This window comes from Rhineura floridana, chromosome 3 (assembly GCF_030035675.1).
Source record: "Rhineura floridana isolate rRhiFlo1 chromosome 3, rRhiFlo1.hap2, whole genome shotgun sequence".
Lineage (NCBI taxonomy): Eukaryota > Metazoa > Chordata > Lepidosauria > Squamata > Rhineuridae > Rhineura > Rhineura floridana.
Genome location: NC_084482.1, coordinates 12,272,097 through 12,285,343, shown reverse-complemented (window position 1 = coordinate 12,285,343; position 13,247 = coordinate 12,272,097). Strand labels below are relative to the sequence as shown.

The 13,247-nt window shown below is 45.1% G+C and overlaps 1 protein-coding gene across 6 annotated transcripts in view; it reads left to right on the top strand.

Moving 5' to 3' along the window:
- Positions 1-13,247, top strand: part of LOC133379368 (LIM homeobox transcription factor 1-alpha-like) — a 132,911-nt gene that overhangs the window by 111,050 nt on the left and 8,614 nt on the right. For 5 of the 6 annotated variants that reach the window (XM_061614494.1, XM_061614492.1, XM_061614493.1 and 2 more), the window contains 4 exons: positions 4,014-4,246; positions 6,677-6,834; positions 8,930-9,007; positions 12,489-12,645. In XM_061614494.1, coding sequence (XP_061470478.1) covers positions 4,014-4,246; positions 6,677-6,834; positions 8,930-9,007; positions 12,489-12,645 — 626 coding nt within the window. The remainder of the gene's footprint in view (positions 1-4,013; positions 4,247-6,676; positions 6,835-8,929; positions 9,008-12,488; positions 12,646-13,247) is intronic. The other variant, XM_061614490.1, reaches the window with a different exon arrangement.

Genomic DNA, 13,247 nt, shown 5'->3' with positions numbered 1-13,247 from the left:
AATTTACTTATGAAGCTGCAGATGGCAAGTTAAAAGAGGCATCTCTTCCTGTGGGCCAGCTAAAAGGAGATGCCTCTTCTGAGATAAATATATGTGGCAACGTACGTAACGTGTGCATCAACTAAAAACAAAGGAAGTGTGTGGGTTTTTTTCCTTTAAAAGTGTTTTTCTCACCTGGAAACTTGTGCAGATTCAATCAGTTAACTGCTTAGTTGACCCAAAGTCCTCTGGTGGTTCAACCAAGATTTCTTAGTCAGTTGGCAGCCCTAACCCTTCTGCTTGGCTGGCTCAAGTTGTCTTTAAGCCCATAAACATGTTTCTTCCCTGTGTTCCTTCTGCTTGCTGATTGTGGCACACTATGATCGGGATGATACAGCTTGATTGGGGGAGTGGAGGTAGATGGATGATCTTGCCTCAGCAAAAAGTTGAACGGTGGGGCATAGGGGAGGGGAGGTGTCTGCAGTCCTTCCTAGCTCAATCATTCTAAACATAAGTCATGCAATTGCTTTGGTGTTGGCTGCAAAAGAACAACAATCTCCCAGTCTCTGTTAGCATCCTTTGAAAATACTGCTGCACCGAAAGGTGAAATGCCACATTGCATCATTCACAGGATTTCCACTAAGAATGGCATCCCCTATGTTGCATTCTCCCTGTATCAAATCATTTCACTCCCCTCATCATTTGTTTACTACTTTTATATCCTGCCGTTCCTTCCAGGATCAAAGAACATCATACATCTTTTTCTTACAACAACCCTGTGAGGTAGGTCAGGCTGAGAGATAGCGATGGGCCTAAGGTTATCCAGTGAGCTTCATGGCTGGCTGAGAATTTGAACCTGGGTTTTCCCATTTGTAGTCCAATACTCTCACCAGTGCATCATATTTACTATCCCACATAATGTGGTTTCCCAACTCCTGCTTCTCCCCATCAGCTGCCAATAACACAGAGTGGCAGTGGAGAGATTCATTCAGTACAATGTCATCACATTGCAGGGTACATGAAACTATTTGTTACACGTGGATGTAGTTCTCAGTGGTAGCCTCATGTCTTCTGCAATGTGTAGTTTCACCTTAACTGCAATAATCATTATTTATCATTTATTTTAAATTATATATACCCTACTTTTAACAACTCTTTTTTCTGCAAACCAGCTTACAAAGGAAAAAAACCAGAAGTATAATAACAGTAAAACCCATATTAAAAATAAATTTACATTTAAAACCAGGATGGGAAACCTGTGCCTCCCCAGATATTGTTGGATACCAACTCCCACCGGCCCAAGCCGGCATGGCCAATATCAGGGATGATGGGAGTCATAGTTCAGCAGCAGCTTGGAAGGCCACATGTTCTTCATCACTGAGAGAAAAAGAAGCTTCCCCCTGAAGGGGATTACAACATAGTTGTACTCAAGTAGTTCCTTTCAGTCTCAGTATTTACAAAGTGCCATCCTTTCCTGAGATGCTCCAGCCCAGTCATCTGGAATTCAAGGGCAAGGCTTCTGACTCATGGGCCGTGGCTTCTAGGAAGGCCTGTGCCTCTGACACATTTCCTTTTTTAAATTAAATCCTTCTTGTGAAATTTTTCACATCAGAAACAGTGTGTCAAACAAAAAGTTCCTTTATCCCAGTATTCTGTCTCCAACTGTGGCCGCTTATGCTGAGGCAAGGCAGAGCAAGCCAATTCTTGTCATTTTCCCCACTGCCTGATAATTCAAGTGATACTTAGGATTGCCAACTTTTTCTGAAGGCTCTGCTCCTGTGCTCATCCATCTGCTGGTTTCCCATTCAGCTTTTCCATCCAGGGCTATTGGTTATGGTCATCTTTTGTGCACTTTGCTGCTATGGAATTACGTTTTCTATTCCTCCTGCTGTGGCATTTGTATATTGCATTGTGGATTACTTGTATGATGTTTTTATTTATGTTAATTTGCAAGCCACTTTGTCTTCAGATAAGAAATGGGTTATACATTATTAAATGAAAATCACATTATCTCTGTACCAGGAAATGCAACCCCTGCTTAATTTCTGCACTGCCAATTTATTGTTACTCTTCATTCTCTTCCTATCTTTTTTGCCAGCCACTGATGTGCAAGAGGTGATCCTAGCCTATTCCTGCAAACTTCCTTTAGCAGTCTTTAGGAAGAGCTTTGCTCCCTGGATTGCCCCCTAAGGAAGAAACAAATTCCCTCTGTGGAAGCCGTGATGATTCTTCCTCAGCAAGCCTTGCTTAACCACTCTAGCCTTTCCCCACCTCCTTCCTTTCACTCGGTTAGGAACTGCCACTATTCATTGCCTTGCAGTTAACTGGCAGCAAACTTTGCCTTACTTATATAATGTGCACAGGCTAGGTTAAGGTGCTTCAAGACAGAAGAGAAACAGGAGCAAAGCAGGAACATTAAAACATGGGACTTACAATAAAATGCTGCAGTGTGAAGTGTGCTTATTTAGGGTTCCAGCAAGCCAGCCATGCCTTCTTCCAAGATACTCCATTCCATTCCCCCTTTTCCATCACCCCCCATAGTAATCCCATGCCCATTGAACATGCTCAGTCTTCATTGGGCTGTTTTGAGGGTTCCTCCACCCCTCTTTGAGGCTCCCCTCCCCTGCAAACTGCTTTGAGGTTTTATTACAGTCAGATAGTATATACATTTTGTTAAATAAAATAAAGGGGTTTTATTTTTCCTGCAAACCTTAAGAGTTCCCCCAGGATTGGTTATGCTTGTATTTTGTGTGTAGATAGTAATGCTTTGGCTATAGAAGGACTGGCATTTGGAGAAGCCTCCTTTTTGAAAACACAATAGCCTTTGTTTTGCATAGTGAACTATAAGATGGAGAACTGAGGTCACTGTTAGTATATAGGTTAAATGAGGGGTCTTAAAAAAATTATCTCCAAACTGTGTCAGCTATGCTACATCCCAGATTTTTAGCTAAAATGTCTACGCTTTTCCAAACCTCTTCCCCTGGTTCTGTAGTACTACAGCAGAGCCAGGATGATGAGATACTTGAGATGGCCTTTTACTACTACTACTAGTAGTAGTACTACTATTAGTACTACTACTACGCACACACACAAATCAGGACAGAAGCCAATAACAAGTGGTTTATTAATTATTCTTTCTAGAGCATTCAGATAAATTAGATATTCAACATCAAAAAGCCAGAGGGAAAGACCCAAGCCTTGCCCTCTTACAGTTAAGCAAGGATGGACCCATATGTTACCTTGGGAGGTGCATGTTCCCAAAATTGTGTTTGCCGAGCTAACATATGTGGGTGCAGAGGGAACATTTGCACAAGAAAATAAGCCAGCGGGATAGATGGTAGCCCACTTCTTGCTTGCTGATTCTCCCCTGTAAACGTGTAAAAACATAGGAAGAGTCCTACTGGATCTAGTACAGCATCACAGTGGATGGGAGACGGGAAAACTATATTGAAGCAGCTCTGAGCCTCACAGACAAAGAGCAGGATATAGAGGCAACAAAGAAGCAAAATCATAGCACGGAATTTGGATTTATTTTACTAGTTAGCGCAGGGTATACAGTATACAGTCCTGTTTCCTGGACTAGTCAAGAATAGACTTGGTGAGTCTGAACTAACCATGAAATCAAAATTGCTGGTATGCCAGGGCCTGGGTACGAAGCCACCAAAACAGGGAGGGATGGAGGAAGGATGGCCTAGCTTTGTCCCTTGGTTTTCTGGCAGTTGGCAAGGCTGAGGTGTCAACCATAACCTGAGACTCTTCCTTAACTAATGGATTGCTTGTGGTAAGAATCACACACAGGTTATCAGACAGGGGGGAAAATGTAGATTTGAAAAGAGTCCTAAATTCCAGGCTGCTGATGTGCCACACCTGACTAACATACGTAAGAATATATGAGGGTTCACCAAGCACATGTGGGCACAGCAAGCCTAGTAAAAATAGTTTGCAGCCTGGTAACTTAGGTAGACTGACTGGCAAGGCTGGCCTCTTTCCACCCTGACTGCTTTCCCTCAATATGCTTTCCCCTTCTCTCTCAGGCTCTTCCAGACCAAATGCAGCGGCTGCCTCAAAGCCGTGGCTCCGTCAGAGTTTATCATGCGGGTGCTGGAAAACGTCTATCACGTCCACTGTTTCTCCTGCTGCGAGTGTGAGCGACGGCTACAGCGTGGCGATGAGTTTGTACTTAAGGAAGGGCAGCTGCTTTGTCGCAGTGACTATGAGAAGGAGAGGGAAATGCTCAGTGCAATCAGCCCTGCTCCCACCGAGTCAGGTGAGAGGCAAGGGCGGCAGTGACCTGGTTCTTAGGGAGGGAGGTGAATTTTCCTGAGCATGTGCGGAGTGACCTGTCGTCACCACTCTGAAGCCCTATAGCTAGCTCTCCGGAATCTGGTGCCTCTTCAGCACAATTTCATGTAGCCAAATGGGTGCCTCATTAGTTCCAAATTTCCAGTCCTGAAAGCCTTGGGCTGCAATCCAAACACTCATGGGACAAAGCCCCTTTGGATTCAGTAGGATTTACTTCTAAGTAAACATACTTAAGATGGAATTGCATTGGTTTCTATTTCAGCCAGACATGGAAGGCTTGCAGTGTCCTCTTTTGCATTTGATCACCTTAGTTAGTGGGCTAGAATCACCAGAGCCAACATAAAAAGTTGTGTCTACCAGCTTCTTTGGGTCGATGCTGAGTAGGACGGGATACAACCTACTGCTCCTGTACCTTTAGGAGAGGGAATTTTGGCAGGGGCACTTTATCATACTGTAGGGCTAAAAAGTTAGCACATGCTAAATGTTCCCTTTCTTACACAGATATGAAAAGTGTACAGGCGCTCAACAACATCTAAGTCAGGGCTGGCATTGTGGATTGATACAATCGGGCACCTGTAAAGGCCCATCACCTTTCAGAGCTCTCACTACTTCCCATTTCTAATTTTGTGTGATGCTGTGCCCCCCCAATGGCAGCCATTTTGTGACTGGTGCCCCCAGCACTCTTGCAAAATTTGAAATGTACCCTCTGGTCCAAAATGGTTGGTGACCCCTGCCCTAGACTAACTAATCTGAATTAAACAATCTCAAATATAGTCTTAAAAGGGGAGTTGGACTTGATGGCCTTATAGGCCCCTTCCAACTCTACTGTTCTATGATTCTATGATAAAACATGCAAATATACATGAACTCAAATAGGGGAAAGGCTGTAGCTCTGCAGCAGAGTATCTGCTTTGCGTTCAGTAAGTCCCAGGTTCAATCCCTGCCATGATCAGGTAGGGCTGGGAGAGCCACTGCCAGTCAGTGTTGACAGCGCTAAGCTACATAGGCCAATCATCTGACTTGGTATAAGGCAGCTTCCTGTGTTCCTTTAAAATCACACTCTCCTGCGAAATGTATATCCAAGCAATGGTGTGAGAGGAGATTGTGCTCTCTTAGTGTCCTAGCAGTGGTGCCATCAGGGTAGGACTTTGGGGCAGAAGTCCAGGACCCTACTCAGTAGAATAAGCAGGATCTCTAAGTGAAGTAATAATGCACATCAACATCTAAAGAGCCCCACCCCTCCCCAGTAAGGCCTTTATGTCCAGAGTCTGAACATTATCTAAGTGTGACACTGTGTCCTGTAGAAAAGGCTGGCACAACTCATCCGATTAATTATTAGGGTTGCCAACATGTTTCCCTGGCCCCATTCTTGTCCATGTAACAGGAGCCAGATGCACAGAAACAGTGCGGGTCCAGGTTTTGTGGGATCCTTGGACAAGATATCTACAATGGGCCTTCTGAGTTGGCCCACCTCCTTCCCCTCAAATCTGTCCCTGTTGCATAAGAAGAGCCCTGCTGGATCAGGCCAGTGGCCCATCTAGTCCAGCATCCTGTTCTCACAGTGACCAGCCAGATGCCTCTGGGAAGCGTGCAAGCAGGACCTGAGCCCAAAGAGTGCTCTCCCCTTCTATGGTTTCCAGCAAATGGCATTCAGAAGCATGTTGCCTCTGACTGTGGAGGCAGAGCATAACAATCACGGCTGGTAGTCACCGATAGTCTGATCTTCCATCTATTTGTCTAATTCTCTTTTAAAGCCATTCAAGTTGGTGGCCATCTCTGCCTCTTGTGGGAGCAAATCCCATAGTTTAACTCTGCACTGTGTGAAGAAGTACTTTCTTTTGTCTGTCCTGAATGTTCCAGCATTCAGCTTCATTGGATGTCCGCGAGCTCTAGTGCTATGAGAGAGGGAGAAAAACTTTCCTCTATCCACAATCTCCATGCCATGCATAATTGTATACACTTTTATCCTGTCACCTCTTCCTCACCTTTTCTCTAAACCAAAAGGCCCCAAATGCTGAAGCCTTTCCTCACAGGAAGGTTGCTCCATCCCCTTGATCGTTTTGTCTGCCCTTTTCTGAACCTTTTCATCCGCGCTTTTGCTCCCCCGCTTTCCAAGCCCCATTGTACAAGGGCCCAGAGAGGAGCAAAGGGGTGCTGCTCCGTCTCCTCACTCTAGTCGCTGCTTGCTTGCAGCAGTGGCTTGTGAGGAGGGGCAAAGGCAGGAGGTGCCCTCCAGGGGTGGCAGCACTGAGCTCTTCTTTATAGCATAGATTCTTGTAGCAGGATCATAGTGTGGTAGAAGTGTGGATTGACATACCTGAATTTCTGGAAGAGGGCTTGGTACTTGTTGGGTACCAAGTGCAGGAATCCTTAGTGACACATTTTTTCCTCATAGTGAAGAGTGAGGATGAAGATGGGAGCCACCCTCATGGTAAAGGCGGTGAGGAAGGCAAGGACCACAAGCGCTCGAAGCGCCCACGCACCATCCTCACCACACAGCAGCGGCGTGCTTTCAAGGCCTCATTTGAAGTCTCCTCCAAGCCCTGCCGGAAGGTCGAGTATTGGGGCTTCTTTCCTTTTTGCTTGAAGGGAGGCACCCAGCCCGACATTGATAGCAAGGAAGACCTCAGATTTCCTTGCATTATCCCTCTGTACCCAAGGATAAGAATGGGGGAGAAATTTAGTTCAGCTTGCATTTTAAAGTGAACATACATAATTCATTCTTTCCAAAATAATACATCAACCAAAATGCAGCTATCCTGCTGGAAGGAAGGGTGGGGTATAAATAAAATAATAAATAAATAAATATCCATCAAAATTCATGCTTCTCTGAATTTTGCGATGTGGTTTTCCAAATAATGTGCCTCCAAAAATGTATATATCAGAAGAAACTGATCAGCATACTCTTTGTTTTGCTACCTGAAACTGACTAGCATGCTGTTTGCTTTGCTAACCTGAAATTGAGTAGCCTGCAGTTTGCTTTGCTAATGTGAAACTGACACAATCTGACCCTGCCTGTAATGAGAAGGTGCCATTGATCTTACATGCTTGAGTTGGTCAGGGCAGGCAAGAAAAGTAAAGGGGTTTGGGAGTGTTTTTGGAGCCTCCTTCAGGCCCTTCCTGCAATGGCAGCACCGCTGGGATCACCTCCAACATCTATATGCACATGGACAACAGAGAGAAGCCAGACAGAGGAACTGAGGAGAGTTATGAACAGCAGCTGCCTCCAATTGTATAGCACTTCCTGGCTCTGGCACAGCTTGATCTTGCTCTTAAGACCACCCAAAAGGAGCTCTCCTTCTCAAGCATCACTATCCTGAATCCTAGAGCTTCCTTTCCTTCTCCCACCCTTTACCAAGAATTTCTCCACTGCCTCCCTCATCCCTTCAGTTTTCAGCAACCTACCTATAATCATGCTCTAAACCCTTTGAAGTTCATAGTCCTGTCCCTGACAATCCATCAATCATATGGTGTTCCATCATCATTATCACTATTAACAGCGCTGCTCCATTTAACGATGAGATACACACACAAACACACACGCGAGTTGCAGTCTCTCTCTCTCTCTCTCTGCCACCCTCCCCTACACTCAAGCAAGTAGGCAAAAGGCAGACAACCCCCATCCCTGTGCCTGCTTCTTTCTCTCTCTTTGCTACCCTTCCTTACACTCAAGCAGGCAGGCAAGAGGCAACCACCCCCAACCCAGTGCCTTATCTCTCTCTCACACTCTGTCTTTTCTGCCACCGTCCCCTACACTCAGATAAAATCCAAGGATCCAAGTGGGGAGGGAGCGAGAAGACAAGAAGCAGCCGCCACCACCATACCTTCTCTCTCTCTCTGCCACCGGATCTAAGCTTGGCTGTGGAAAAAATTGATCTGGTAAAAGGAAGAGATAACGGTAAACAGACAAAAACATGGAATGGGACCGCCTGTCAGTTCTCTGGCACCAACAAGCAAATTCTATCCCTACTCCTTTATTCAACTAGAGAGAATAGTTGAATAACTATTTTTCAGTAGTTACTGAATAAGTAATTCATTGTTCAATGGGGAGAAATTTGGTTCTGTTTGCGTTTTAATGAGAGTATCAGTTTGCACTTCACAAAAATATGCAAACTGAAACACCATAATTCTTCAAAATGTACATTTCTCCAAATTTTGCAATGCAATTCTCCAACCAAATAATGTGGAGAAAAAATGATATATTAGGAGAAAGTGTGCATAAAAATGCATTATATGTATTCAAAACGACATACAGAAATGTGTATATTAGCCAGAACTGCAGACAAAAATGTATGTTGGTAGAAAATTCACACTACAATGCTGACAAATTTTCATGAGGATTTTTTCTTTTAAAATTTGCAAACTGCTGTGGAAACATAGAAAAGTAAATCTAGGATTGGAAAAATGAGTCACTGAAATGGACAGATTTCACCCGTCCCTATTTTCACTCCTTTCTGGATCCATTCATCTGCATCCATAGGCTGCATCTGGTTGACCTGGCAATGGTATCAGGGCCAGAGGTGAAGGTTACAGAGGAACCTGCAAATCCTTAGCAAGCGCATAGCATCTGTTAGACCCAAGAGAGTGGCTGCCTGGGTTGCTTTCAGCTGTTTAACTGATCCTTTTTTCTACTCTCCACAATGGGCAGGTGAGGGAGACGTTAGCAGCTGAAACTGGCTTGACTGTTCGGGTGGTGCAAGTCTGGTTCCAGAATCAAAGGGCCAAGGTGAGTGACTGCCTTGGAGCTTTATCTTTTGAATGACAACACATCTCTGGTTAAACAGGAGGAGGAAGAGGAAAAGACACATCTCTGGTTGCCTTGTCGCTTGTTACAAACCCCTGACAATTGCTGTAGGAAGGAACACAAATCCAGCTGCCCAAATCTGGCCGTTGATTCAGATAGGTCCCTAAACTACATTTCGTTAGCAAACCTCTAACCAAGACCTCATTAACATCATACATTTATTCTACTATTATTCTACTTTAAACACTCTCAGTTCTCTGGGAAGAGGGACTGACTGTTAAACTACACTGGCAATTGTAGCTCTCTCTAGAGCAGCCTTTTCCAACCAGTGTGCCTCCAGATGTTGTTGGACCACAACTCCCATCTTTCCTGACCATTGGCAATGCTGGCTGAGGCTGATGGGAGTTGTGATCCAACAACATCTGGAGATGGAGATCTGGAGATCTGGAGATGGTTGGGAAAGGCTGCTCTGGAGAATCGACATCTCCTAACAACTCTCAGCACACTTCACAAACTACACTTCCCAGGATTCTCTGGGGGAAATAGTGACTGTTTAAAGTGGAATGATAGTGGAATAAATGTATGGTGTGAATGTGGCCCAAAACCCATTTTACCAAACATTTTAAGGGAGTCTTCTCTGTTCCAATAAATCATTGGAATACCATCTCTTCTTGCAGACTGAACTGAGCAGTCTGCATCATTCCGTAGACTCTGGCCCACTAATGTTAGTCCTGTATTTCAGGGTTGGATTGGGCAGCTGAGCTCTCCAAGGAACAGAGAGGCGACTCCCAATGTGCTGGGATATACTTTGCTTACAAATGGAACCTGCAACAAAATGGAGTGCAACCAAGATTCCAGCCACTGACTTCCATTCCTGCTCCCTTCCAGGTCTCCATTCCCCCTACCCCAATAGTCAGTCCTCATTCCATGCCCATTGAGTATGCTGTCTTCATGAGACTGTGGGGGTTTGTTTTGTGGGAAGGGGGTTTCACCTTAGGGGGGGTTCCCTAAAGACTTTTGAGGTGTCCCTCAAGCTTCCTGATACCTCCCACTTGTGCACGGGTGTTGTTGCTTTTGCTACATAAGCATTGGCACTCTCGTCCTGTGTCGGAGAGGCGCGATGCTGGGAATTGTCAGCTCTTCACTGAGACAGCAGTGTCGGTGGGGGTGCAGGCAGGGCTGGAGATTCCTTGGTAATTGCCAGGCCGTAAGTCCTCAGCCGGCAGCTTGGCTATAAATCTGCCAGGCTAGCAAGGAGGAAGCAAGATAAGGGCAGAGGCCGTTCAAAGCTTACGTGCCAAGCCAGAAATCCAGAAGAGACGTCAGTGAAGGTCCTGGTCTAGTTTGCCGAGAGATCAGTCCAAGTCAAGGTTCAGGGAATAGGAACACACAGTGGTCACACCTGATGTTGTAGTCAGCAACAAGCTGAACCCAAGGTTTGACTTCTAAGGAGCAGGTTTGTCAGCAGGTGTGAGCCCTCAGCGTTTTGGCCTTAAGTGGACAGGCCTGCCCCTCTTCTGCCTGACCTTCTGCTGTCTACATTCTGCAGGTGAGGGAGGAGTATCCTGTTCACTGGCTGCATCTGGCTGAAGGGCTTCAGCTGTGTCTGGGGTGCTCTGCAGCTGAGGGGGAGAAGGAGCTGGGTTCTCAGGAGTTTCCTCCGTTTCTCCTTCTGGGTCTGCTGCTGTTACTCCTGAGTCATCCTCGTCTGATGAGTCCTCTGATGGGGCCATGACAGGAATGGAGAGTACTGAGCGAGCTTATGTGTGTGTTTGAATCCTTGCTAAAGATTATACCTTCCCTGCAAATTAGTCAGAGACTTTAAGCTTTAAAATAAGAAATAACTACTTTATTCTGGAAGTACATACTTGATAGGAAAGAGTCCTATATCTAGTTAACTAGCTCAGTTGGAGCTGCAAACACTGAGCCCAGGGCTTGCCCTCATGCTTTGGAGGAGAGGGAGAAACAAAGGAATATGTCTGCTCCCCTCTCAAGAGAAAGAAGTAAGAAGGAGGGATGGAGTTGTGATCAACATCCTTTGCATATCAGTCTAGCAGGAAGGGAGAGACAGCAGGAGATCAAAGGACAGGTATTAGCCTAGCAACCAAGAGGTCTCCTCTCTGGCTACCCTTTTTAACCCCATGCAGCCTCAACCCACAAGTTGGAGTTGAACCACATATATTCCAACATTCTGAACACTGGATATAGAGCGAATTATTTAAAACATCCCTAATTAATGTGGGGTTCCTGTTCTCATTCTGAGCAAACTGTTTCTTTCTTGTTTCTTTATCAATCTATATCCTGCCTTTCTATGCAAAGTATTCAAAACAATAATTAAAATACATTACACAATTTTAAAAGTGCATGATTTCATATATAAATAGGAGCAGATAATCCCAATCTTTCTCAGAGGTGAGTGCAAGCTGAATTCAACATAATTTAGCCACTTATGGACTGAAAATATTCCAGATCGTTAAAAAGCTGCCTACCATTCAAATAATGCAGAATTAAAATATTTTGTCTTATTCATATTTTTCACACTGTCCTGTCATTAAAAAAACAAAGCTGTGACCAAAATGACCAAAACTTCCAATATATTGGTACTTGATCATTTGACTGTAACTACCACACTGAGTATTCATTCAGAAGGTGGGGCATACATTCTTAAATAAAATGTGATCACTCATATAAGTGTGCTCACTTTTTGCCCTGGCAGCTGAGTTCTCCCCAGTTCTAGAGCAGGGCTCCCACTGTTTGCTTGTTTGTTTTCTGGACAGGCCTCCTGTACCAGGCAGAAATTCATAGGTGAAGACCAACCTCCCTCTCAGCACTCCTGCATCTTCAAATTGGGGGCTAGTGTTGAATTTCTGCCTGTTGTGAATCCATTAAAGCCACAAGAACTGTACAAAAACCCAACAAAAAGGAAGAAAGTGGCAAAAACCTTGCCCAGACTCAGATATTTTAAAACTGTTCTTGAATGAGGGCAATATAAATCAGTGCTAGAGGTGCCCTGCAGCTATGCCTTCAACGCTTTTTGCCCTTGCAGCTGAGTTGTCCCCAGTTCCAGAGCAGGGATCCCACTGTTTGTTTGTTTGTTTTTCTGGACAGGCCTCCTGATCTCCAGGAAGTGGCAGGGGATAAAGTTTGTCTCCCTGTGGTGAAAAGATGTTCATGAGCCGCTCTCCAGCCAGAGCTTTCCGAGCAGGTTTTCAAAACAAATGAAATACTTGCTGGTTTCTTCTGCTTAAACCACTGTTAAAGCGTAAGAGCAGGCCAGGCTAGTCTTTTTTTTCTGGTCCGTTGGCAACCCTTGCCAGGGTGGCAGGGGGAGCAAGTGAGAGAGAATCATATACAAGGCAGGGGCAGGTGTGTGGCACCCGCCTTGGAAGAGGACAGTCCCCTCACCCCAATTTAGGAGGGGGATTCTGTCCTCTCTTCCCCCTTTTGTTGCACCCCTGCCCAGGAGCATCCGTACTCCTCCTTGCAGATGAAGAAGATTGCCCGCAGGCAGCAGCAGCAGCAACAGCAGCAGCAAGAGCAAGAACAGCTGGGAAACCCCCGTCTGGGGACAGGAAGGGGGAATGGCCGGAGCAGCAGGCAGAGCAACGAGGACAGTGAAGGTAAAAACTGCTGGGGACAACTCAAGGGCATCCAAGTTACTTGGTGCCAAGGGCATCTGGAATACTGGGGTTGCCTAGTGCTCTCTCCTGGTAGGGCTCCTCTGTCTTGAATGGCTGCCTGACATTACGGATGGGGGAAGAAATTTGGTCAGTTTGTGTTTTAACACAAACCTACCTAATTTGCACTTCCCAAACCAATGCAGCTACCCTTTAAAGTCTGCCTTGCTCTGCATTTTGGGATGCAGTTCTCTAAGCAAAACATGCATACAAAAATGTTGATATTAGGGGGGAAATGCACACAAACTGCCCACATTTGTGAAAATCATGTACATAAATATTATGGAACATTGCTTGCAAAATGCCTCTTTTAGGCAAAATGGCTTACAAAAATAGAGAAATGCACACAGCAATGCTTATGAATTTTTATTTAATACAGTAATTCAGAAACGGATGAAGAAATGGGGTGAAATGAATTTAAGACTGGAAAAATGAGAAACTGAAATTGACAGATCCGTCCATCCCTACCAGACATGGGCAGCAACAGCAATTAGATTTTCCCCCTGCAGGGCGTGATGGAATATATCTTCACCTGTTGAATTTCT